Source organism: Nesoenas mayeri, assembly GCF_963082525.1.
Source record: "Nesoenas mayeri genome assembly, chromosome: W".
NCBI classification, from domain to species: Eukaryota; Metazoa; Chordata; class Aves; order Columbiformes; family Columbidae; genus Nesoenas; species Nesoenas mayeri.
The window spans coordinates 7,476,769-7,503,732 of record NC_137553.1 but is presented as its reverse complement, the minus strand read 5'-3'; the positions used below and the strand labels follow the sequence as shown (position 1 = coordinate 7,503,732).

The window sequence follows — 26,964 nt, the reverse complement described above, 5'->3', positions numbered from 1 at the left end:
AGGGATTATTAGGAGAGGCAGTAGCGAGACACAAGGTATCTTGTCCCGTGATATTTGCTAGCGTTACCCATACATTAACCTGGGGTAGTACAGATAAGAGTGGTTGGCTTCGCGCAACCTCTGGCGTAATCATAGAAAGAAATATTATTCTAAAAGCAACTTTCTGCCCTTCTTTAGTTTCCATGCAAATCGTTTTCTGCATCTTTCTTTCGTCTGATCCCAATCTTGTTTAAGAACAGCCCATATAGCGGGCACCAGGTTTGTTTTACTACACTCTAGATCACAAACTAACACCTCCTCTACCCTTTTGGACACTAAATAGGCCCAATCTATACAGTCATGTAAATAACAACTACTCCCCAATGGTTTGTGCCCTGTGACAAGCAAAACTTTAGCTACATCAACTTCCTTTTCTAAGCAACCGTCATACCAGTGTCCTCAGGAGATTCACCAGTTTGTTGCTCGAAAGGCTGGTCTGGAGAGTGATCAGAGTTCTCTCCGGATGATTGTGGTAGGGATTCACGGAAGGGTCGTACACTCTTTGCTGGAATCCATCGAGGGCCTTTCTCTGTGGAAACACAAGCATAGCCTCTGCCCCAGGTGATAAGGGGATACGGTCCCATTACTTTACCTGTTTCTGGATCACAAACCAATACTGGGGCCTTGACTCACACCTCAAGTGAAGCATTCATGTTAAAATGTCGGACTATCGGAGGGTTGCTATCTAACAAAGAACAATTTAAAAAGTTAAAAACATACAAAGCTTTCTGTAGACGTTCCTCAGGGGTGGCAGTCCCTACTCCCTCTTTCTGTTGTTGTAATAAGCGTTTCAAAGATTGATGAGAGCGTTCAATCAGGGACTGACCTGTAGGGGAATGAGGGATGCCAGTAATGTGGGTCACACCCCAGGAGTCAAGAAAGGTTTTTATAGCGCCCGAGACATACGCAGGGCCATTGTCTGTTTTTATTTGAGAGGGTATACCCAAGGTGGCGAAAGCACGCATCAAATGTTTTTGAACATCACGTGTCTTCTCCCCTGTGTGACAAGAAGCGAACAAAGCACCTGAAAAGGTGTCAATAGAGGAATGAACATATTTCAATTTACCAAACTCCGGATAATGTATAACGTCCATTTGCCATAACTGTAAGCTCTGCAGTCCTCTGGGATTAACTCCTCCTGCTATTGACGGAAAAGAGTGTTTCTGACAGTTGGGGCATACAGCAATAATATTAGCCGCTTGTTGGGAAGTAAGGCCAAACTGTTGTTTGAGACCTCCAGCATTCTGGTGAAAAAAGGAATGGCTAAATTTAGCTTGTGCTATGCTATCCGGTAATACTTGCACTGGTAATGTCAGCAAATCAGCTTGTCGGTTCCCTTCTGCAATAAAGCCGAGTAGAGAAGTGTGTGATCTTACATGCATAACAAAGTAAGGATGAGAACGCGAGTCTGAGAAAAATAAGCTCCTGCAATAAAACAAATAAGTCAGAATGCAAAACATCATGTAGTACAGATACTTCAGCTCGTTCAACAATTCCTGCAACATAAGCTGAATCAGTGATAATGTTAAGTGGTGTGGACCACCTTCGAAAAACTCGAACAACCGCAGTCAGTTCCACTATCTGAGGAGAACCGAGGACGGTCTCTATGTCTGAATTCCATTGTCCCTGCTGGTTGTCCCACCATAGGATAACTGATTTGTGTGACTTCCCAGACCCATCTGTAAACACAGTAAGGGCTTGTAATGGCTGGTAGCTTCTTTTCGGTATAGAGATGAGGTGGAAGTCAACATTAAGCAGTTTATGTGAAGGTGAGTGGGATGTGAGTTGACCCGTGTAATCAGCTAATGCAGTGCAAAAGGCATCTGACTGTTGATAAAGCCACTGTAAATATAAAGTGGTTACAGGTAAGCAGATACAAGCAAAATCTGTTCCCGATAAGGTTAACAAGCGTTGTCTGGCTCTAATTATTAAAGAAGCAAACATCTCATGTTGTGTGAGGATAGTTTTTGTAGACTGATTTGGCAAGAAAACCCATTCAATGATCAACAGTGGGTCTGATTTCTGTGAGTCCCATTGAAATATTAGTGCGTGGGGTTTTTGAGTACACAGTCGTCAGGCAGGATTCAGAATAATAAGATAAAAAGACAACTCAGGTGCCCAACGATGCGCTTCCCTATGAGTAATTGCTGTGGCAACTTTCTGTAAGGAGTCAATAGCTTCTGGTCCGAGGCTGCAAGGGGCACACAAGTTGGTGCTTCCTTTTAGCAGTTCAAATAGAGGCTTCTACCATTTCAACCAATGTGGGGTTCGGATTCGGGAGAGATTTCAATAGCTTTTTGCAATCCACATTAGCATTTTCAACAGCTAGTTTCAACAACAAAATTTCCCGCGCCTCTTTATTATCTATCTGACGCTCTAAAGCCTGTTTCAATCTATCAATAAACTGCGTATAAGGTTCTTGGGGTTATTGGGTTATCGTAGTGAAGGCTTTTTGCAGCTTCTGTAAGTCAGGGTCCTTAAAAAAGGCTTTTTTCGCTTCTTCACGAGTTGCTTCAAGAGCTTCCCGTGGGATATCGCGAGCCTGAGCTACTGGATCAGAGTGCTGGCCCGTGCCTGTAAGGTGTTCTATAGTCAGTGCAGCTATAGCTGTGTTGCCGTGACCTACGTAAGTCATGAGAAGTGCTTGAAGCCCCCCCCTCCAATGTGTTTCCCATAAAGTGTACTGTGTTGGAGTCAGCAACAGTTGTGCTAAAGATTTTAAATCATGCGGAGTCATGACATAAGTGTCAAAACCAGAAGATAATAAGCTTGCAAAATACGGGGAAGAAAGTCCATTCTCAGTAACAGTACGGCGCAACTCCTTAACTACCGGAAAAGATAAAGCTTCCCACTGCGCCCTCTGACCCTGATAGATCACAGGGGCCAATATTGTTCTAGCAATTTCCAGCTCTCCCTCCTTCAAGACTTGGCGCCTTATGTTAGCCCACACATCATGTGGGTCAGGGGGGTAGAGGTCTGGCTCTTTTTCAGAGTCCACCAGCCCTGGATCAAAGGGGTCCTCTTCTGGGGGGTACCCCGCAGCACACACTTCCAAAAGCGTGGTGGGTTTTTGACCCTCCAATAACAGCGGAGGTACTGCTTTGTCTTTGTGACTTTTTTCCTGGGCTTTCAAAGTCTCAAAAATGCTTCTTCACCACAGGAGCATGCGCTGTGCTTCGGCGTTCCCCATTGTTGCCGCATCCCACAGTTTCACCCCCACATCATCCCAAAGTTCCTGCATAAAAATAGTAGATGCAGTTACAGTGGGTATTTTCACTTGTACACATTTAAGCATCAGCTTGAGATCATGCCCAGAAACATTCTTTCCATGCTTTTGAAGGAGAGCTTTCATAAGCTCATATACGTCTCTCTCTGGGGAAGACGCTTGATTTCCCATGTTTCCCACAGCTCACCTCTCTACTCCGGAGGGATTTCAGGCCGGCCGGCTCCTGCTTCCTTTCAGCAGCTCATTCAACATTCTATGGGACTCGCAGCATGCCACGCAGATAGGTGGTTCTTGAGCCCTAGAATCACGTTGTGCGATCACATCGGGGTCACCAATTTGCCGCGATTGAGAGACGGGATGCAGTTTGATGCAAACAAAATGTCCACTTTATTAGTGTACTTCACATACATTTATAGTTTTCCTCAGCAACGTACTTCAAGCTGATTGGTGTTTCTGTTACCGTGTTACAGGTGATTGGTCTACACTGTACACTAGACATTTACAGATTGGCTAATGCTAAGACATTTTCTTAAACAGTTACTACCTTAACTCAAGCAATCTTCCCTGTGCAAGAACAACAGTTCCTCTTTTACAGGACAACTGTTTTACAACTTTACTAACATAGAATCAGCACTCTCTGTTCCTTCTAAGTAAGGTTCTTGCCTTTATCCTTCCCATGGCCTGTGACCAACAAGTTCCAGCACATCTCCTTTTACCAATTGATAAGTGCTGGGAGTCTTGCTGAGGCCAGCCAAATCCTGTCCCACATTATCTGCTGCTGTGTTATCACATGTGCACCAGTGATACAGCCAGGAGCAGTCTGAGGAGTATCAAGAAGGATTATAGAGCCCTGGGAGTGGCGATAAGGGACTCTGGAGCATAGGTAGTTTTTTCATCAGTCCTGGTCTAAGGGAAGGGGTTTGAAAGGACCAGTTGAATCAACAGATGGTTACAGGACTGGTACTACAGCCAGGAGTTCAGCTACTTAGACCATGGGACTTGCTGACCATCTGTCAGAGAAGGGCAAGAGCATCTTCAGTCACAGGCTTGCCAAGCTGGTGAAGAGGGCTTTAAACTAAAGTTGCCAGGGGAGAGGAATTTCAGTCCATCCCACTTCTACCAGTTTGATGCCAGTGCCAGCAATAGATGCCCAGAGCGTGGAGAAGGATCACAGGTCAGCAGGAGAGCACCTGAAGAGCAACATGAAGGAATTCCAGCCAGAAAGTGGACTTCATCAGGGGCCCAACTTGAATGCTTTTCTGCAAACACGCATAGCATGGGGAATAAACAAAAGGAGTTAGAGACATACGCACGCCTGCAGGGCTATGATCTTGTTAGCATGATGGAGACATGGTGGGATGGCTTCTATGACTGGAGTGTTGGAATGGAAGGATATAGGCTCTTTAGGAAGGACAGGCAGGGGAGACAAGGAGGACGTGTCACATAGAGTCAGTGACTGTTTAGAGTGCGTGGAGCTCTGCCTGGGGATGGATGAGGAGCTGACTAAGAGCTTATGGGTCAGGGTTAAAGGGAGGGCAGGAACAAGTGGCATTATAGTGGGGGTGTGCTACAGACCACCCAACCAGAAATACTGAGCAGATGAGGCCCTCTAGAGCCGGGAGCAGCCTCACGTTCACAAGCCCTGGTTCTCATGGGGGACTTCAACCATGCCGGTATCTGTTGGAGGGACAACACAGCAGGGCATAAGCAATTCAGGAGGTTACTGGAATGTATTGATGATAACTTCCTTCTCCAAGTAATAGAGGAGCCAATGAGGAGAGGTGCTATGCTGGACCTTGTTCTTACCGAGAAGGAGGGGCTAGTGGGGAATATGAAGCTCAAGGGCAGTCTTGGCTGCAGTGACCATGAAATGGTGGAGTTCATGATCCTTAGGGCAGTGAGGGGGGTGCACAGCAAGCTCACTACCCTGGATTTCAGGAGAGCAGACTTTGGCCTCTTCAGGGATCTGCTTGGTAGAGTACCATGGGATAAAGCCCTGGAGGGTAGAGGGGCCCAAGAAAGCTGGCTAATATTCAAGGATCACCTCCTGTAAGCTCAGGAGCGATGCATGGGACCTGATGGATGGGTCCTCAGGAAATGGCAGATTAAGTTACTAAGCCACTATCCATCATATTTCAGTGGTTGTGGCAGTCTGGCGAAATTCCCACTGACTGGAAAAGGGGAAATATAACCCCCATTTTTAAAAAGGGGAAAAAAGGAAGACCCTAGGAACTACAGGCCAGTCTTTTGCACCTCTGTGCCCAGTAAGATCATGGAGCAGATCCTCCTGGAAACTATGGTAAGGCACATAGAAAATAAGGAGGTGGTTGGTGACATCCAACATGGCTTCACTGAAGGCAAATCGTGCCTGACAAATTAGGTGGCCTTCTATAATGGGGTTACAGTGTTGGTAGATAAGGGAAGAGCAACTGATGTCATCTTTACACATCTGGAGCTGTGTGAAGCATTTGACAACATTGTCCTGCATGGCACCCTTATCTCTAAATTAGAGAGACATGGATTTGATGGTTGGACCTCTTGGTGGATATGGAATTGGCTGGATGGTTGCACTCAAAGAGTTGTGATCAATGGCCAGATGTCCAAGTGGAGAGCAGTTGCGAGTGGCATTCCTCAGGGGTCAGTATTGGGACCGTCACTGTTTAACATCTTTGGTGACGTGGACAGTGGGATTGAGTGCACTCTCAGCAAGTTTCCTGACGACACCAAGCTGTGTGGTGTAGTTGACACACTGGAGGGAAGGGATGCCATCCAGAGGGACCTCGACACGCTTGAGAGGTGGGCCTGTGCAAACCTCATGAAGTTCAACAAGGCCAAGTGCAAGGTCCTGCACATGAGTCGGGGCAATCCCAAGCACAAATACAGGCTGGGTGGAGGAGCATGGACTGAGAGCAACCCTGAGGAGAAGGACTTGGGGGTGTTGGTTGATGAGAAGCTCAACATGACCTGGTAATGTGTAACTGCAGCTCAGAAAGCCAGCTGTGTCCTGGGCCACATCAAAATAATCGTAACCAGCAGGTCGAGGGAGGTGACTCTCCCCCCTCTACTATGCTCTTGTGAGACCCCACCTGGAGTCCTGCATCCAGCTCTGGGGCCTCCATCATAGGAGGGACATGGACCTGTTGGAGTGAGTCCAGAGGAGGGCCACAAAGATTATCAGAGGGCTGGAGCACCTCTCCTATGAAGACAGGCTGAGAGAGTTGGGGTTGTTCAGCCTGCAGAAGAGAAGGCTGAGAGGTTGTGACTAGATGATCTTTAAGGTCCCTTCCAACCCAAACCTTTCTATGATTCTACAATTGGGGGGTTTCACAGAGGTGTTGAGGAGGCTGGAATGCTGGCATGATCTGGGTAGTCCAGGGCTACCTTTTATTCTTCAGGGTGGAGGCTGTCCTCCTTGCAATGAGCTTGGTCCTTTAGTCATGCTTACTGAAATATGACTATACAGTATACAACGTAAACTATATATATCTTAAGAGAGTTCATACAATTTTATCTTAGACTAATTGGTACAATAGTTAGGGAATGACATTTTTTCTAACGTTATTTATTTTTAAGTAGGCTGGTACTGGACTTTTTGTGATTCCAGCTGTTACTGTTGCCATCAGGAAGGAGCAGGTAAAAACACGTAATGAAGAAAAATTGTCTAGATGTACAGTTTCCATGTACAGAATTTTATAGATCGTGTATGGGGAGGGCTAGTGTTGAGGAAAAGCAGCCAAAGCACAAATAAACTGTTTATGGCTGATATGCATGTAGATATTTAACTATACTTGTTTTTTGTGATTTTTTTTTCTTCTTAGCTGCAGTATACATCTCCATCTCTGTCCTAAACAGAGAACCTTAACTCTGATGCTCAGTGTATGAATAGTTTGAGCTGTTCTTCATGAAAATAACTACTAAATGTTGTGGATAGGCCATATAGCTTTTCCTAAGCAGAAAAATGTGTGCTCTCTACACTGAGATACCATACTTCTACATTGGTACATATGTCTCCAAAAATAAGTAGAAGATAATGGAATTTATAGAACTGTCATGAGGTTAATCATCAACACTCTTGATTGTGTAACTTGTAAATAATTGAACAGTTTTGAAATCTATTAGGTTGCTGCAAATATAATTGCAGTTTTAAACCGTGAATTTTAAATCATGATAACTAGGCTCAAACACATCTTTGTTTATCAAAATAGGAACCATTACAATCAACACATTTTTGCCAGTGAGAAATAAGTTTATTCCTGTAGCATAAAAATCCGTGCTTTGGGATTTGATGAACTCTTGGAAAGCATTTTCTGCATCCTGCTGGCTGTGGAAGTGTTTTCCTTGCAAAAAGTTGTTGAGATGCTTGAAGAAGTGGTAGTTGGTTGGAGAGAGGTCAGGTGAATATGGCAGATGAGTCAAAACTTCGTAACCCAATGTGTTCCACTTTTGAAGTGTTGGTTGTATGACGTGCGCTTGGGTATTGTTGTGGAGAAGAATTGGGCCCTTTGTGTTGATCAATGTCAGCTGCAGGCATTGCAGTTTTTGGTGCATCTCATCAATTTGCCGAGCATACTTCTCAGATGGAATGGTTTCGCTGGGATTCAGAAAACTCTAGTGCAGGGGTGTCAAACTCATTTTCTGATGTGGCCCCCAGTAAAAATGAGTTTGATACCCCTGTACTAGTGGATCAGAACGGCAGCAGACCACCCAGTGACCGTGACCTTTTGTTGGTGCAAGTTTGGCTTTGGGAAGTGCTTTGGAGGTTCTTCTTGGTCCAACCACTGAGCTGGTCATCGCTGGTTGTTATATAAAATCCACTTTTTGTCACATGTCACAATCTGTTGTAGAAATGGTTTGTTGTTGCGTAGAATAAGACAACACTTCAAAATGATGGTTTTTTGGATTTTTTCCTGAGGCACCAACTTATCAAGCTTTTTCACCTTTCGAATTTGCATCAAATGCCGAACGACCGTAGAAGGTCGAAGTTGAGTTCTTCGGCAACTTCTCGTGTAGTTGTAAGAGGATCAGCTTCGATGATTGCTCTCAGTTGGTTGTTGTCAACTTCCGATGGCTGGACACTACGCTCCTCATCTTCAAGGTTCTCATCTACTTTGAGAAACTTCTTGAACAACCACTGCACTGTATGTTCATTAGCTGTTCCTGGGCCAAATGTGTTGATGTTGTGAGTTGTCTCTGCTGCTTTACAACCCATTTTGAACTCAAATAAGAAAATCACTGGAATTTGCTTTTTGTCTAACATCATTTCCATAGCCTAAAATAAATATAAACAGTAAGTATAATGTCAGTAGTAAAAAAAAAACAAAAACAAAACAAAACAAAAAAAACACAAACAAACAAAAAAAACACATAAAGGGAGAAAAGTGTATTAAAATGATGTGTAACATAACCACATTTATTTAAGGGTGTATTCAGTATGAAATGACAAATTTCAACAATGGAAAAACTGCTATTCCATTTGCTCCAACCTAATAGATGTTTGTGCTCATACATCAAGCCTGATACTGGTAAGGTGGGCCACACTTGGCATTATATTTGCAAGTGAAAACATAATTTAGCTTTGGCAAACTCGAGCCACTTAGGCCTTCAGATCTGGGAGTCTACTTTGGATTTGCTGCTTTGTTTAAAGCTTAATATATTTTTCACATAGCCTCTTAGGCTTTGATAACTGCCGATAATGTATAAAAGGTGTGGCTTTCAGGGGACACTGTTAATTGAGGAAAGCATCTGTCCTGTTTCTTTCTTATGCTTTCTGCTATTCAATGTGAAGTCAAGAACAAGAGTAGGACTGATCTGAAAACTTCTTTTAAGTGGAAAATCTAGTTTGTTTGCAGTAATCTTCAGTTACAGTTAGGAAAGATGATGATGATGGGAATTGTTTTTTCTGGCTCATTCCATTCTGTAAAGGTTTGCAAAGTTAAATTTCTTTTAGATTACCAGCCCTTAGGAAAGCTGCAGCCAGAGGCTGGGCCATGGATATGCTACCCTTCCTGTATTTCTAAACTGGCAGGAAATTTATGGAGCTCCAGTATGGAAAAGATTAAAAGCTACCCCATTATGAAAAGTTACTTTTAAAAAAATTCAGCAGCAGGTCTTAATTACAGAGTTATTCTGGTGGTTTTGTAATGCAGTGGCATTCAGGGTTTATATTGAATAAATACAGAAAGTTACTAAGATTCCTATTAATGCACCAGTAGTTAAAATTATTTTGAGCTTCAAACTGGTTAGATAGGAGTAAAAGGGGAGTGAAATTGTTTTACATTTTGCATTTGCAGATGATTTTTTTTTTTAATAAAAGTGCATCTGGCTTCCTCAAAACTAATTTGCTAGTTATTAGTTCTTAATTGCGTTTCCCATATGCTAAGTGTTCAAAGAAGTATTTGTATAGCAGCATATTTGTTATCATTAACTACTCCAAACAGTTTATTGAATTATTGTGATTAGACTGATACTTAGAATAGCAAGACTACATTAAAAAAAAAATTACATTTCTTAATAGTTGGTGTTCTTCCTTTTATTTTTCAAACATAAAAACCTTGCTCTGTTGATAGTCCTTTTAAAGTTTTTTTGTGTTTTAGCATATTCAATTTAGTTCTGCTTGTACATTTTACAGACTTTTCTGTAATTGCACTTAGCTAAACTTATCTGCATTTTCATGAACTTTTTAAGGTTACAACTTACTGCAGTCTTAGGAGTGGTCATTTTATAGATGTTTCTTTCTTTTGGTTTGTTTTTTGTTTTCCCCAATGCTTGGAAGAAGTAAAACAAATAATCCTAGTACAGTTAAAGCTTCACATAAGTTGGCCTACTACTGTGAGGTTCCTCTATCTACCTGTGGCTGCTTTCACTTAAGCTGGCAGATCCCTGCCTGCTGCCTACTCCTTGCTCCCATCTCTTTTGCTGAGCAATGCAGTTGTTCATGTCCTCATAGTGATCTCAATCACTGATCTTTATTTTTATTTTCTAGTTTTATTTTTCAGCTGTATAATTTCCCCAATCAGGTGTGCCTTATGGCTGCACAAACAAATTTTTCCAGAACAAAAAGGGCAGAAATTATAGTAGTGGTGTCTGACCCAATCCTCAGGCTTCTTTCACTGGAGATGTAGAGCTGCCATTGTGAAACCTCCAGGATTTTGCTTCCCATCCTCTTTCTTTTCCAACATGAACATGCATGTTAATTTTCTGAGGGCATGCTTCTGCGTTTTTAGCAGCAGCAGCAGTGTTATGGATCTGAAGCTTTTGGAAGGCAGGAGGGGAATGGAATTTTATCAATTTTACAAAAAACACGAAGTATGAAGAATTGGGGAGGTGGGATATCCAGTGATCCCAAAGTGTGAAATAATGAAAGATATGAAAGAATGAAGAGGGACTGCAGTATTAAGTATGTGTTGAATAAGATGGGAAGTGAAAGAATATAAGGCCTGTAGAAATCTAGAAAATAAATGGTCTGGAAATATGTAATAGAAGAGTTGTCATTGAAAGGGTAGTAGTGGCTGCTGAGGTGATTTTAATTTGATTTATATGTAAGGGATTGAAGGGAACTAATAGAAACTGGTAAAAAACTAAAGCATTAGAAATCATTCACTTCATTAAACTTGATCAGTTATTAAAATGCATAGGTTCTAGACTTTGTTTTGTAATTGTCCTAGCATGTTGTAGTTCTACTTTCTTTTTGTTAATAATCTTTAGGGGGAAAGGAACAATGGCTTTGATGTCCTCTATCACAACATGAAACATGGACATTTTTCAACAAAAGACTTAGCAGACTTCATAAGAGAAAGGTAAGTATTCATCCTTGCTAATACTGGCTTTTTAATATACTATTTGTGCTTTTTATTTAAGTATATCATTATGTGTTACAGTGTCATGAAAAATATATAAAAATCAATGAGCATTTGAAAATATCTATCATATCCTACAAGAACATTTAGGTGTATTCCATTCACTTAGAACTGAATAGTGACTCTTAAGCATCAATTAATAACAAGCATCTAATTTTTAGCTTTGAATTAAAAAACAAGAGTAAAAATCTAGAAATGTCACATTAGGCATCCAGCAGTCTTTCAAAGCTTTGGACCATAGATGTAGAATTAGAGGTATTAACAAGTTCTAGCATGATTTTAAAAAATATACTTTCAGATCAAGATGTTGAGAAACTAGGTTGGTTAAAGAAAAGGGAGTGCCATGTATGGACAAGAAAATAATACATAGAAAATAACCCAGGTTCTCCTTTATGGGATGGAAGGGACAGAACTGAAATCTGCAAATGTGTGACAACTTCCTGAACAGAAGGAAGTTATCTTTATAAAAGATGACTGCTGCTGCTACTTTGAACATAAGAATTTCCATTCTGTATGAAATTAATTATATGTCTGCTTCAAAATTTTGTCTTATTCAGTTACTGACACCAGATGATGCATGGAAAAAAACTTGTAAGAGGCTAATTGAGGACCTTTTTCACTGAAGCTTTCTTGCAGTAAAAGCTGTCAAAAAAAACCCAGCCTTTATATTTTAGATTTTTTTTCATCAAAATTTCAGTTTTGGCCTGAAATAGACCTCAACAAAGTATTTTTAAAACAAATTTCCACAAAATGTAACCATCATGGATCTGGCAAGTACTCGGTGCCGCTGACATTTGCATAATTTCAAAGTGAGTTGAAGTGGAGAAAATGTCAAAAATCTTTCCATGAAGTGAAACAGGTGAATTCCAGAGTCTGTATGTGATGGCCAGTCTCTTATTGGAAGGACTGCACAAACCAAAGAATGTTGTGTTTCAAGAATCCCTGATTCTAGAAAACACATTACGAAGCCAGACAGGGTTCCGAATTTAGTGAGTTTTGGATTTAGTGGAGGGATGTCATGCTGTTGATGTTTAGTATGAAACATCCTAAGGTGAAAGGTCTTAAGTAAATGGGTAAAAGTAACTTGATACTATATCTGTCTTGGATTCTTTGCTTTATTATGGTGACATAAATAAAACTTGACAGTTCATTCTACACAAAATTACCAGTAAAAAGAATAGGACATTCTAGTTTATTTTTTACTCTATCAGCTCCTTCAAATGAAATTTTAAATGAGATGTGTCTTTACAATCAATAAATAAAATATTTGGACCTTTCTTCGCATATTGTTTTAGCTGAAGTTTCTGCTAATTAATTCTAGTGGTTTGGCAAGAAGGAGACAATATTTTATTTTCCAAGTAAACAAGTTGAAATAACATTTAAGACTAAAGATTAATGACCATCTAGGAACACATGAGGATCCACATGGGCACTTAACCTCAGTGAGAGATCGAGAAATGAAGTTTCTCTTCTTGTGAATAGATCAGGACATGCCAAAGAGATGTGCAGCCATCTTACCTACAGCATTTTTGGTAAAATATATGAAAAAATTCAGTTCTAGTTAACACACCGAGATTCACGAGATTCACTAGATTCACTAGAATCTTAGCACTACATTTTAATTTATTTGACAAGGCCTCACTATACTTCCTTAAGAACAACTTGCCCTGAGATTGGAAGATATCTGTCAGTGATGCAGACTAGCAGCAATAAGTTCAGTCCTTTCTGATGATCTTTTCCCTGTCAGATATTAAACCTGGTATCCTGTCTGTTCCATTGTGTTTTCTTCAGCTCTGTTTTTTCTTGGTAGGCCAGGCTGACCAAAAAAAACACAAACAAAAAAACCTTACAAACAAAAAACCCACAAACCAAACAAACAAAAGCACAAAAAAAAAAGAAAAAGAAAAAAAAGCCCCGAAAAAAACCCAAAAAACAACCACCCACCCCCCCTCCCAAAAAAAAAACATACCACAAAGAAAAAGTTAAATGCCAAATAGACGTTTCTTTTCAAGTCAAGGGTGCATCATTGATCGATCTTAATCTAAGCTAGTGGTAGTTTGTGGCATATAGATTGTAGTTTCAAAGAAATAGATGGACTTTAAATATTTGGTCCTTACTTAAGTAAAAATGTTTGAGTGTCCATAGCTAGGCAGTGAAGCCCTTCCACTACCATTGTGAGATTATTCCAGTATGTCAGTCTATTTCCCAGGAAATAAATATGGTTCAGTAGCACACACTTATTCATGTGGATCAAATTCTTGATCTCAGATGAAATTGTATTGGGCAGTACTTCACCAGTATTTTACAACAGTCTGATTGTCTTGACTGTATTCTGGTTTATATCTTTTTTTTATTGCAAAGAAATTAAGAGATGTTGCACACAATTATCTGTTCCCCTCCTGTAGTCTGAATATTATTTTGCAGCCTAGTCAGGGAAGAGTATTGTTCCTTTTTTTCCAGCCTTAGAAACAGTAATAATTAAAAAAGAAAAAATGTCTAGGATGTGGAAAAATGTGTGTTGGATGTGTTTTTTTTGTGTGTGTGTGTGTGTAGTCTACTTAAGTATTTTAATGAAAAACTTTCTTTCAAAACTTCTGTGAGAACTTTCTGAAACTGCCAAGTTGTTTCCTCTGAAAAAACAAAACTGGATATTCCTAGAAGGAGCAGAAGGTTTCCCCTTTGGCTCTGTTCAGTTACTCAGTACCAATTCAATTTTCAAGTATTTCTTAATGGTCAAGTACTAAAAGAACTGAGGGACAGCTGTATCTACAGTTCTTTATTGCCATTTGTCCAGATATTCTACTACTATGAATAGGAAAGACTTGCTCAGTCAGTCTTGCTTTCTAGGAGGTTCAGATATATATCTCCTGAAAGAGTGAATTTTGTGGTAGACAATCTGCGAAATGTTGGTAAATCTTGGGTGGGGCAGGATATCTGTCTGCTGAAAGATGGGTGTCTTTTTTCTGTTCTTGATAAAGCATGTAGAAATTATGTTGTTAAGGAAGTTAAAATAAAATAAGTTAAAATACAGTGTGTTTCAAAAATATGGACCCAATTTCAAAGTAATTTCAATTTGAAATTGGGTACGTCTTTTTGAAACACCCTGTATAAGAAGATTGAACTGCTCCTGCAGTGTGGTGTGTGTGGTTTGTTTGTTTTTTTTTTTGGTTTTGTGGTGTGTGTATTTTTTTTCCTCTTCTTTTAAATGCTGGTAAGAATTTGTAGGTGAAATGTCTTGTGTTTGTATGCATTTAACACCTAAAATGTTTGTGTAAGAAACCATTGTACTTAGCTAGGAACTAAATAGGTATTGTTGGCTTTTCTCCAAAAGTCTTTCAAACATTTTTCTGCACCAGTTGTCTGTAAGCATCATAAAAAAGAAACTCTGATCAGAAGAAACTGTCAATGCACATATTCCCATTTCAGTTTAAATGTTTAAGAGATTCCAGTCAAAGACACATTTTCAAATCAATGAAAATTAATTTACTCAGATGTTCATAGTGTGTTACCAGTACATCAGAACGCTCTGGGAAGTCAGTTGATAAAACAAATGTAGATATACATGCCCAACTGGTCAGCAACAGCATATTTTGTTTGTTAGTATTTGTAACTGTTGTATGTTGATAATTGTGTCTTTGCTGCCATGTGTATCTCCAACCCCTACCTCTGCTGAGACGGCAGACCAAAGGACCTTGTTAGCACACTGTCCCTCAAACATTGGCATGCCACCCCCAGGCTTATCTCTAGTGAGCCTGGATTTATCCCTTTCCCCCTTCAAATCTACTTTAAAGCTCTTTCAATGAGCCCTGCTAACTCTTCCACAAAGATCCTTTTCTGCCTTTGAGACAGGTGTACCCTGTTTGTTGCCAGCAGGCCTGGTGTTGACCCATGATCAAGAAAACCCAAAATCCTGATGGTGACACCATGCTCAGAGCCAGGTATTGATCTGCTGGATCTTCCTGTTTCTTCCCTCATCATTCCCTGCAACTGGAAGGGTAGAGGAGAACATGCTACTTGTGCTCCTGATCTCTTGGCCATCATCCCAAGGTCCTGAAGTCTCTCTTGATTGCCCTCAGACTTCTTGTTGCAACTTCATCGCTACCTACTGGAAAAATAAATAGTGGATAATAATCTGAGGGCCATACCTGGGTTGAAAGCTTTCTCTTCACATCTTTAACCCAGGGCAGTAGCAGTAGTCTTCCCTAAGAAGTTGGTCTAATCTGTGTATTGGACCTTCTGTTCCCTGCAGAAGGGAGTCTCCTATGACAATAATCCATCTTTTCTTTATGGAAGCTATTTTGATGCATGGTGTAGGCTGACTTAATTTCGGTGACAGCTCCAACCTAGATGAACCATTGCCCTTGTCATTGTTTGGTTCAATTTGCAGAGCCTTATACCTGTTATGCAAGGGCACTTGGGAAGGTGGGGTAGTCATGGAGGAGACGCACCTGCTGCATTGGGCAGGAACTTGTCGCCATTGCCCCCTATCCCTTAAGTCACCATGTTCAGCCAGGTGGAGAGAGCAGAGGGAATCCTTTATATCACGTGTTCTGTCTGCCTGATAGACCTGTCTCAAAGAAGGTAGGGTGTGATTTCAATAGTCTTTCCCTTGGATTCCTTGATACTCCTCAACCTAGTCACCTCCTCACAGAGTTCTGTCACTAAGCAGAGGAGTTCCTCTACCTGGGCACACCTCCACAGGTGTGCTTACTGCTGCCGTCTGGTACTGGCATAAGAGTAGGGCACACTCTGCAGCCTGACACCTGGGTGGCAGTGTGTTCCCGTTGGAGCTCTATCTGGGAAGCTGTGTCAGTCATGGTGGGTGCAGAGCTTAGAGAGGCTGTGGCTTTCTGCCAGGTGGATACCATTGCTCCCTGGTCGAGCTGACAGAACTACAGTGCCCTTCCTACCTGGCCTTTTGTGTGAACTGCTGAGCAAATGGATGTGCCACACCCTGTTCATGGTGTTTCTGGTTGCTACTGTTCCCTAAGGGCTTTTTTTATACATGTGGGGGTGCTTGGCATCTGGGCTTCTGGCAAGTCCCCCTGTGGTTCCTCTAGTTCAGGAAACCCCACTGTGCATCACCCTAGAGCACTTGTCTGCAGATCATGGTAATTAAAAAACCATTAGTGTCTCTTCTGGTTATCTGTCCATATGTGCTTGTTGCTATGCAGTGAGCAAGAATTCCAAATCTTGGAAACTTAAACTTTTTCAGATCATCAAGAATGCTTACATATGTAGAAGGAAGAAAAAGTTTTGATATTTATTTTTTTATAGTTAAAAACTTTGTAGTTTTTTTTTTTTTTTTTTGTAGGTGAGATTTTAAATGTTTACATGAATTACTGCATTTTCCAACTTAATCCTGTTCTCCAAATTGTCTAACTGACTGGATTGTTATTTTGGAAGTTCAGTAGGTTTAAATACGTGCTCCTCTGTCAAAGTTTCAGGTGGCTGCTACTACTTTGTTTCATATTTTCATAAGAAAATTCTTTTAGATTGTAAAGTGTTATTGTGAAAGGGAAATAACATCTGCCTCAGTAATAAGTGGTTATAGTCATGGTAACTTGAGAGAACGGTGAATTATTCATCTATGTTTTATTTTCCTCTTCTGCCCCTGAATAAAGGTATTACAAAGCAGCAAAGAAATTGCTTCAAGCTTTTGGATTTTCAAGAAAGACAATTACAGTATTTGCTCAAATCCAGGGTGCTTCTAAGTTGACGCTACATATTGAGAATCGATATAGAGTAGAAAATTGAAATAGTGTATCTCTTAACCCTAATAACAGGGAGGTGAAGAAGACTGAGGGAAGGACTTCCAGGAGAGTCACTGCCATGATGACCTCACATGATTGTGAGGTGGACTGTGAACTGGCTAAAGGAAAGAAGCCAGAGAGTCATGGTCAATGGGGTGGAGTCTAGTTGGAGGCCTGTATCTAATGGAGTGCCTCAGGGGTCAGTACTGGGACCAGTACTATTCAATATATTCATCAATGACTTGAATGCAGGAATAGAGTGCACTCTCAGCAAGTTTGCTGATGACACCAAGCTGGGAGGAGTGGCTGACACGCCAGAAGGCTGTGCTGCCATCCAGCAAGACCTGGACAGGCTGGAGAGTTGGGCAGGGAAAAATTTAATGAAATATAACAAGGGAAAGTGTAGAGTCTTGCATCTGGGCAGGATAACCCCAGGTTCCAGTATAAGTTGGGGAACGACCTATTAGAGAGCAGTGTAGGGGAAAGGGATCTGGGGGTCCTGGTGGACAACAGGATGACCATGAGCCAGCACTGTGCCCTTGTGGCCAGGAAGGCTAATGGCATCCTGGGGTGTATTAGAAAGGGGGTGGTTAGTAGGTCCAGAGATGTTCTCCTTCCCCTCTACTCTGTCCTGGTGAGACCACACCTGGAATATTGTGTCCAGTTCTGGGCCCCTCAGTTCAAGAAGGACGGGGAACTGCTGGAGAGAGTCCAGTGTAGGGCAACAAAGATGATGAAGGGAGTGGAGCATCTCCCTTATGAGGAAAGGCTGAGGGAGCTGGGTCTCTGTAGCTTGGAGGAGACTGAGGGGTGACCTTATTAATGTTTACAAATATATAAAGGGTGAGTGTCACAAGGATCAAGCCAGGCTCTTCTCAGTGACAATCAACGGTAGGACAAGGGGCAATGGGTACAAACTGGAAGACACAAGATGTTCCACTTAAATTTGAGAAGAAACTTCTTTCTCAGTGAGGGTGACAGAACACTGGAACAGGCTGCCCAGGGGGGTTGTGGAGTCTCCTTCTCTGGAGACATTCAAAACCTGCCTGGACGCCTTCCTGTGTAACATCATCTAGGTGTTCCTGCTCCGGCAGGGGGATTGGGCTAGATGATCTTTTGAGGTCCCTTCCAGTCCCTAACATTCTGTGATACATTGTATGTGACTGCTGTTCCATGGCAATTGACCCAACACATGCTCTAAGAAGGAAATCTATGTGGACCTTTAGATTTTGAATCTCCAAAAGACAAGTAGAAATGTGGGTTTAAGTGCAGGAAAACATAATGAAACTTTTAAGTAGGGAAGAGTTTATCCAAAAGAAATCAGAATGTATTCGGAGAAAGTTCTTAAAAAAATTAGAAACAGTAGGAATTAGAATTATTAGAAAAAGGGTAGGATAGGAGAGCTGGGTGTTGGCATTGTATGTAGTGGAGGGGCTGGAATCCATGGAGCTGGCAGTTTGTGATGGCAAAGCTGAGAGCCTCTGGGTAAGGATTAAGGGACAGAAAAGCGGTTGTTGTTATGGGTCTCTACTATAGGCTACCCAGCCAGGATGACGACACTGATGACTTATTCTTTAAGGAACTAAGGTATACTTATAAGTCATCTGCCCTTGTCCTTATGGGGGACTTCAACTTGCCAGATGTCAACTGGGAATGCCACACAGCTGGGACCAACAGGTCCAGAAGATTCCTAAAGCATCTGAACGATAACTTCTTGGTGCGGATACTAAGGGAACCGACCAGGAAAGGTGCTTTCCTTGATTTGATACTCACTGACAGAGAGGGCCTTGTGGGAGAAGTAACGACTAGTGGCTCCCTTGACCACAGCGACCATGAAGGTTCAAAATCTATGTTAATGGGAGGAAAACTGACACCAAGACCTCAACTCCAGACATGAGGAGAGCAGACTTCACGTAACTCAGAGAAATACTACGTATAGCCAGCACGGGTTCATGAGGGGGAAGTCCTGCTTAACAAACTTAATTTTCTTCTATGACAAGGTTACCCACCTAGTTGATCAAGGGAAGCCTGTCGATGAGATCTTTTTGGATTTCAGTAAAGCCTTTGATACTGTCTCTCACAGTATCCTCCTGGACAAAATGGCCAGCATACAGCTGGATAAACACACAATGCAGTGGGTGAGCAATTGGCTGATGGGCTGGGCTCAAAAGGTTCTAATAAATGGGGTTATGTTGGGCTGGTGACCAGTCACTAGCAGGGTTCTGCAGGTATCCATCTTAGGGCCAGAACTCTTCAGTGTCTTCATAAATGACTTGGACACAAGACCCGAGGGAATACTTAGTAAGTTTGCGAATGACACAAAATTGGGAGGAACTGTTGACACTCTCGAGGACAGAGAGGCCCTGCAGAGGGATCTGGACAAATAAGAGAACTGGGCAATCACCAACTGCAAGAAGTTCAACAAGGGCAAGTGCCAGATTTTGCACCTGGGACATGGCAACCTTGGCTGTACATACAGATTAGGGGACGAGATGCTGGAAAGCAGCTCCATGGAGAGGGATCTGGGGGTTCTGGTTGACGGCAACTTGAACATGAGCCAAGAGGGCCAACTGTGTCCTGGGGTACATCAAGCACAGCATTGCCAGCCAGTCAAGGAAGGTGATTGTCCCGCTCTACTCTGCATTGGTGCAGCATCACCTGGAGAACTGTGTGCAGTTCTGGGCACCACAGTATAAAAAGCTACTGGGGAGTGTCCAGAAGAGGGCTATGAAGTTGGTGAATGATTTGGAGGGGTAGCCTATGAGGAGCAGCTAAAGTCACTTGATCTTTTCAGCATTGAGAAGAAGAGACTGAGGGGAGACCTCATCATGGTCTACAGCTTCCTTGGTAGGCACCGAACTCTTCTCTTTGGTGACCAATGACAGAACCCGAGGGAATGGCAAGAAGATGTGCTAGGGGAGGTTTAGGTTGGACATTAGGAAAAGGTTCTTTACCCAGAGGGTGGTAGAGCACTGGAACAGGCTCCCTGGGGAGGTGGCCACAGCCCCAAGCCTGGCAGTATTCCAGAAGAGACTGGACAAGGCCCTCAGACACATGGTGTGAACTGTGGGGTTGTCATATGCAGGGACAGGAGATGGACTCCATGATCCTTGTGGGTCCCTTCCAACTCAGGACGTTTTATGATTCTATGAATGTGATACATGTAATTGCATGTTATTTGACTCTTTTCCAAACTCAAACATCGCTATACAAAGAACTTTAAAAAAACCCAAAAACTAGACAAGACCCCATTTTATTTAATGTGAACAAATGTGATTGCTCAGTAAGCATTCAGGTTTTTTTGTGTGTGTGTTTTTGTTGTTGTTTTTTTTTTAAAAAATATTTTCATTATGAATATATTTGATTTTGTTGCTCTGTAAATTTCTGGTATTTAGACAGTGTTACGTGGCTGATTGTTATGTCCCTGTGTTCTGATTCTTACTGAAGAACGTTAAAGGTAGAGGGGAACAGCAGAGAGTGAAGGAAGGAATCACCTTTTGCAAGTCTTAAGCCCTTAGGTTTTATTTGTTTCTGTTCCCTGCAACATTCTGTCACAGTGGGTTTTTTGTGTGTTTTTTTTTTTTTAATATATTTCTGTGGTTTTGCATGTAGTTTTTGAGGGGCCATTAAAACTGAGTCATTTTTAGCTAAAGTAAAAATTCCTATGCTTTGCACCTTTACAATGTATATTCATCTATCTTCAAATTTTCAGTTATGCTTTTGATTGCGTTCTTTGATAGGGCTACGATAGAGGAGGCATATTCAAGGTCAATGACAAAACTAGCCAAATCAGCAAGCAATTACACAACTTGGGTAAGTGTGTATAAGAGATAATTAACTGCATACATGTTAAGAATCAAGTTTGATTCTGAATACATTTATTGATGATGTTAAAGGTAGCATAACTTTGCCACCTTTAAAAATGATTGTTTGTTCTTCAGTTACTATGCAGCTCTGCAAAATATCATGCAGCTATGACATGAACAAGACAGTACACAGTTAAAAAAGAATAAACAAAACCAAGAAAAAACAACAGGAATTGTCTGTTCCTCTATGTTTAAGGTTGAGTTATTTTCAGATATTATAAAGAATGTGACTTTCTGTTCTGTGCTCCCAAGCCTATGGTAATTATTTTGAAGAGATAACGTATGGTCTCCAATGTGGCAGTTAAATTATTTATTTTTATTATTTCTAGTTTCTCAAGTGTTATCTGTGTCCTCAGACATGTTAAGAAAGAGACTTTTCAATTGATTTATTCCATAGTTTATTTAAAGTTTTATACATGGGATATGTCTTTAAAAAATTGAATTATTAATGAATTTTTTTTCATAAGAAAGATTATTCCAACAGCTCAGAATTCTTAAATGAGGCTAAAGATTATTTTTATTTTTAGTAATCACAGCTAGAAATGTGAAGAGCTTTCATCAGTTGATAATTTGATATCAGTTGTTGCTGCTCTTCAAAGGTTCTTTATCTGCATGTTACTGATTTTTTTAGCAGCATTGATCTGGAAACTGAGGTAGGAGTGTATCTTTAGAATAGCCGGAAAAGTCCATTTGTTATAGAAGTCTGAATCTGAGGAATGACCTGTCTCCCACATTCCTTTATCATATGGTTAATCTCGTGACTGTAATGATGTAAGACAACTGGAAACTGAACTAACCGAGTAGCTTTTGGTTTATTTTCACTATTCAGGTATGCACATTAAAATACTTGTATGTGTTTATTTTTTTCGAGCTGCTCTTACATCATCTTTAGAAATATAATTTGTCATTATTGTGTGTTGATGATGGAGAAGAAGTTAATTTTGCTGTGTTTTACTCAATAGAGTCAATACAGGTGAACCATAAAACACTGATAACTTAGGTAGGATTCCAAGTACATTTGAAACATTTAATAACATCATTTATAGCAGTTGTTGGGTTTTTTTGCTTGCTTCAGTTATAGGAACAGAGCTGAAATTCTGTAAACATGTCAGTAGAGCACTAAAAAAAAAATGTAGCAAACTAAAAGGAAAAAATCCAGAGGAGCAAGAATTGGGTTTTTTTTGTTTGTTTTTCTTGTTGTTGTTGTTGTTTTTGTTTTTTCTTTTTTTCCCCTCAATCTAGGACATTTGCACCAGTTTGGGATGTTTTCAAAACCTCAACAGAAAAACTAGCAAGCTGTCACTTGGATCTTGTGCGGAGATTACAAGAGCTAATAAAAGAAGTTCACAAGTATGGAGATGAACAAATCAAAACTTATAAAAAGGTTATTATTTTTTTTCTTATGTGTGTCCAATGACTTGTTAACATGAAAATTAAAATGGTATTTTTGACAACTATGTGATATTTGGCAGACTAAAGAAGATGTTTCAGGAACATTGGAAGCAGTGCAGAACATTCAAAGTATCACTCAGGCCTTACAGAAATCAAAGGAAAACTATAATGCAAAGTGTGTCGAACAAGAACGTTTGAAAAAGGAAGGAGCAACACAGAGAGAAGTTGATAAGGTAGTACTGTAACATCTTAAATTCATTGTGTTGTCAATCTGTAACACATTTACCTTCTGTTAGTAAGTCAAATGCTCAAAAAGGGCTAAAAGTAGTTGTGGCTGTTTCATAATGTGAATGATACTTTGAATGCCTCATTATGTTTTGTTTACACTTATCTGTTCTAACTGCACTGCAGTTCTAATTCTTTATTTTGTAATTACCTGCATCATATGATAATTTTGTTCAGTGGCTTTTACAGAAATTGCATATAATTGTTTCAGCTTATGATTTTGGATGCATTTTCTTAAGTAAATTGGTCAGACAGTTGGACTAGATATGACCATTGTAGGTCCCTTCCAACTGGCATTCCGTTTTCTTGTATTGGGGAGCCCAGAACTGGACACAGGATTCCAGGTTTGGCCTCACCATTGCTGAGAGGAAGGATCACCTCCCTTGACCTGGTAGTAACACTAACTTTATCCGGTTATCAGGAAACAAAGTAGTAGAGGAAAAAAGTCACTTTTCCCTGTCTCTAATGATGTAATTTTAAAAATATTGATACCTCTGCCTGTTTCTGTTATCTGATGTGTAGGGCTCTGTTCTTGTTAGAATGGTCTTAGTGCCTTTTGTATTGCTGTCTTGGTGGAGCAGATAAGAGTTAGTTGGTTATTGTCTTGTCACTGATGACAAGTGAGTCTGTTGACCATGTTCTGATTTTTTTATCCTCAGTATTAATGTAGCCTTTTTCCTAGATTTGTCTTGACAGTCAGTGTTGACTTCTAGACATGAATCAGAAATATGTGGGAGGGCAGATGTTTTCGTGTCAGTTTATTCAAAATATAATTTTTCCGAATTCTTGTAAACAGAAATTTTTCAGTAGGAAAAGTTGACTTGATGGAAGGCTTGCTTTTAACATGTAACTTGGCAGTCCCTTGTCCATTTGGAAACAAAAAAATGTTCAGTCTGACTAATGTCTACATGCAGAAGGGAGAAAGAGGAAGCACTAGAAGCTGAAGGCCATTTTTTACTGTTTTATGCATTTTCCCTAGATAATTTTGTTTGTATAATTAGACCATAGTTGAATGCTCAGCTATTAATAGTACTTCAAAAATGTTTCCAGTGGGAGCCAGTAGCTGTGACCATCACATCTCTTCAGTCATGTCTTTATTCAAACTTATATTTGTAATTTTAAAAACATGGTGATAAAGATTGTATTAATTTATTTTTCCTGTAGCAGAGAATAGGTTTCACAGAATCACAGAATGTTAGGAATTGATAGGAACCTCAAAAGATCATCTAGTCCAATCCTCCCGCCAGAGCAGGAACACCTAGATGAGGTTACACAGGAATATGTCCAGGCAGGTTTTGAATGTCTCCAGAGAAGGAGACTCCACAACCCCCCCTGGACAGCCTGTTCCAGTGTCTGTCATCCTCACTGAGAAGAAGTTTCTTCTCAAATTTAAGTGGAACCTCCTGTGTTCCAGTTTGCACCCATTGCCCCTTGTCCTACCGTTGGTTGTCACTGAGAAGAGCCTGGCTTCATCCTCGTGACACTCACCCTTAATATATCTGTAAACATTAATGAGGTCACCCCTCAGTCTCCTCTTCTCCATACTAAAGAGACCGAGCTCCCTCAGCCTTTCCTCATAAGGGAGATGCTCCACTCCCTTAATCATCTTTGTTGCCCTACGCTGGACTCTCTCCAGCAGTTCCCTGTCCTTCTTGAACTGAGGGGCCCAGAACTGGACACAATATTCCAGGTGTGGTCTCACCAGGGCAGAGTAGAGGGGAAGGAGAACCTCTCTGGACCTACTAACCACCCCCTTTCTAATACACCCCAGGATGCCATTGGCCTTCCTGGCCACAAGGGCACAGTGCTGGCTCATGGTCATCCTGCTGTCCACCAGGACCCCCAGGTCCCTTTCCCCTACACTGCTCTCTAATAGGTCATTCCCCAACTTATACTGGAACCTGGGGTTGTTCCTACCCAGACGTAAGACTCTACACTTTCCCTTTCCCCTGTTATATTTCATTAAATTTTTCCCTGCCCAACTCTCCAGCCTGTCCAGGTCTCGCTGGATGGCAGTACAGCCTTCTGGCATGTCAGCCACTCCTCCCAGCTTAGTGTCACCAGCAAACTTGCTGATAATACACTCTATTCCCTCATTCAAGTCATTGATGAATATATTGAATAATACTGGCCCCAGTACTGACCCTTGAGGCACTCCACTAGATATAGGCCTCCAACTGGACTCCGCCCCATTGACCACGACTCTCTGGCTTCTTCCCTTCAGCCAGTTTGCAGTCTGCCTCACTACGCGATCTTCCAGACCGCGTTCCCTCAGTTTAGCTGTGAGGATGCTGTGGGAGACTGTGCCAAATGCTTTACTGAAGTCAAGGTAGACCACATCCACCGCTCTGCCATCATCTATCCACCTGGTTATGTCCTCATAAAAGGCGATGAGGTTGGTCAAGCATGACTTCCCCTTGGTGAAGCCGTGTTGACTGCCCCTAATGACCCTCTTATCCTTGATATGCCTTGAGGTGGCACCAAGGATAAGTTGTTCCACCAGTTTCCTAGGGATGGAGGTGAGGCTGACCGGTATTTGAAAAAGCTCTTTCTGTTGTCTTTGACCCCTCTCGCCAGGTTTAATTCTAAGGAGGCCTTAGCTTTCCTAGTTGCCTCCCTACATCCTCTGACAACAGCCTTATATTCTTCCCAGGTGGCCAGCCCCTCCTTCCATGATCTATAAATTCTCCTCTTCCACTTGAGCTTACCCAGCAGCTCCCTGTTTAATCACGCATGTCTTCTGGCTCCCTTTCTTGACTTCCTACATGTCAGGATGCTCTGATCTTGACCTTGGTAGAAGCAGTCCCTGAATGCTAACCAATCATCTTGGGCCCCTTTACCTTCAAGCAGCCTTGCCCATGGGATTTCCCCTAGCAATTGTTTGAAAAGGCAGAAGTTTGCCCTACTGAAGTCCAGGGTTGCAATTCTGCTTGCTCTTCTGTTCTCGCCACATGAGATCCTGAACTCCACATTTCATGGTCACTGCAACCAAGGCAGCTCTCAACCTTTATTGTTTCAACCAGACCCTCCTTGTTAGTGAGGATGAGGTCCAGCAGTGCACCTCTTCTAGTTGGCTCCTTCACCATTTGCATCAAAGTTATGGTCAGTGCACTGGAGGAACCTCCTAGACTGTAGCTGGCTGGCTGAGTAGTCCTTCCAGCAAACATCAGGGAAGTTAAAATCCCCCACCACAACCAGGGCCTGTGACTGTGAGGCTGCTCTCAGCTGCCTGTAGAAGGCTTCATCAACTTCCTCACCCTGATCTGGTGGCCTGTAATAGACACCCACAACAGTATCACCCCTGCCAGCCTGCCCTTTAATTCTCACCCATAGACTCTCAACTCGCTCCTCATCCGTGCCTGGACAATACTCAGTACATTGTAGTTACTCTCTCATGTAAAGAGCAACTCCACCACCTCACCTGGCTGACCTGTCTTTCCTGAGAAAGACATAGCCATCCATGACCACATTCCAGTCATGTGAGCTGTCCCACCATGTCTCTGTAATTGCCACCAGATCATAATCTACCCGAACACGGGTTTCTAACTCCTGCTTATTCCCCATGCTGTGCGCGTGGGTGTACAGGCATTTCAGAGAGCGAGCTGAGCACACTGATTTCACCCTAGGGGTATGGGAGGCCTCCCAGTCTTCATCAATTCTGGAGTGCTGCCCCACTCATGGAAGCCCAGCCACAACCCTCCCCCTTCAAGTCTAGTTTAAAGCTCTCCAAATGAGCCCTGCTAATTCCCGTCCCAGCATCCTTTTGCCCCTGCGAGATAAACGTTTCCCACGTATCACTGTTTGGACTGGTGTCTTGTAAAACCAGCCATTATCAAAGAATCCAACGCCCTGCCTGTAGCACCAGTCTTGTAGCCAGTTGTTTATGGAGTGAATTTTTCTATTCCATCCCATGTCATCACCCAAAACTGGAAGGAGGGAAGAGAAAATCACTTGAGCCGCAGATTCTTTTACCATCCTTTCCAAGGCCTTGAAATCTTTCTTCATTCCCCTCAGACTGCGGGGTGCAGCTTCCTCCCCATCTATCTGGAAGATCAGCATTGGGTAGTAGTCTGTTGGGTGCACTAAGTTGGGGAGCGTCCTGGTGATGTCCCTAATCCGGGCTCCGGATAGACTACAAACTTCCCTATAATGAGGGTCAACTCTGCATATTGGGCCCTCTGTCCCTCTCAGAAGGGAATTGCCTACTACAGTCACCCTTCTTTGTTTCTTCTCTGAGGCGGTCTTGAGGTGTGGAGTCAACTGCCTCTTTCTATGTGACCTTGTAGGTGGGCCTCGCACCACATCCTCACCTACCTCTTCTCAGGATCCAGGGCCTCAAACTTATTACGGAGAGGCACCTGGGCAAGCAAAGCAGGTAGGGAGAGGGGTAGCCCATGGCGCCGAACTGGAACTTGCTTCCAACCCTCGTTATCTTTTTGGTCCCCTACCTCTGCCCGACAGCAACAGGGCAGGGGCTGTCTCACGTCTTCCCCCTCTGCCCGACAGGGCAGGGGGTCCATCACCTTTGGGGGGTTATCCCCCTGGAG

General features: G+C 41.9%; 1 protein-coding gene across 1 annotated transcript in view; it reads left to right on the top strand.

The window, feature by feature from the left end:
* The window catches only part of LOC308051408 (F-BAR domain only protein 2-like), a gene marked incomplete at its 3' end in the record, with an annotated part of 153,515 nt that overhangs the window by 14,932 nt on the left and 111,619 nt on the right, over window positions 1-26,964 (top strand). The window contains exons 2-5 of the mRNA XM_080361838.1: window positions 10,970-11,061; window positions 20,615-20,695; window positions 21,983-22,124; window positions 22,213-22,365. Of these exons, the coding sequence (XP_080217964.1) occupies window positions 10,970-11,061; window positions 20,615-20,695; window positions 21,983-22,124; window positions 22,213-22,365 (468 nt within the window). The remainder of the gene's footprint in view (window positions 1-10,969; window positions 11,062-20,614; window positions 20,696-21,982; window positions 22,125-22,212; window positions 22,366-26,964) is intronic.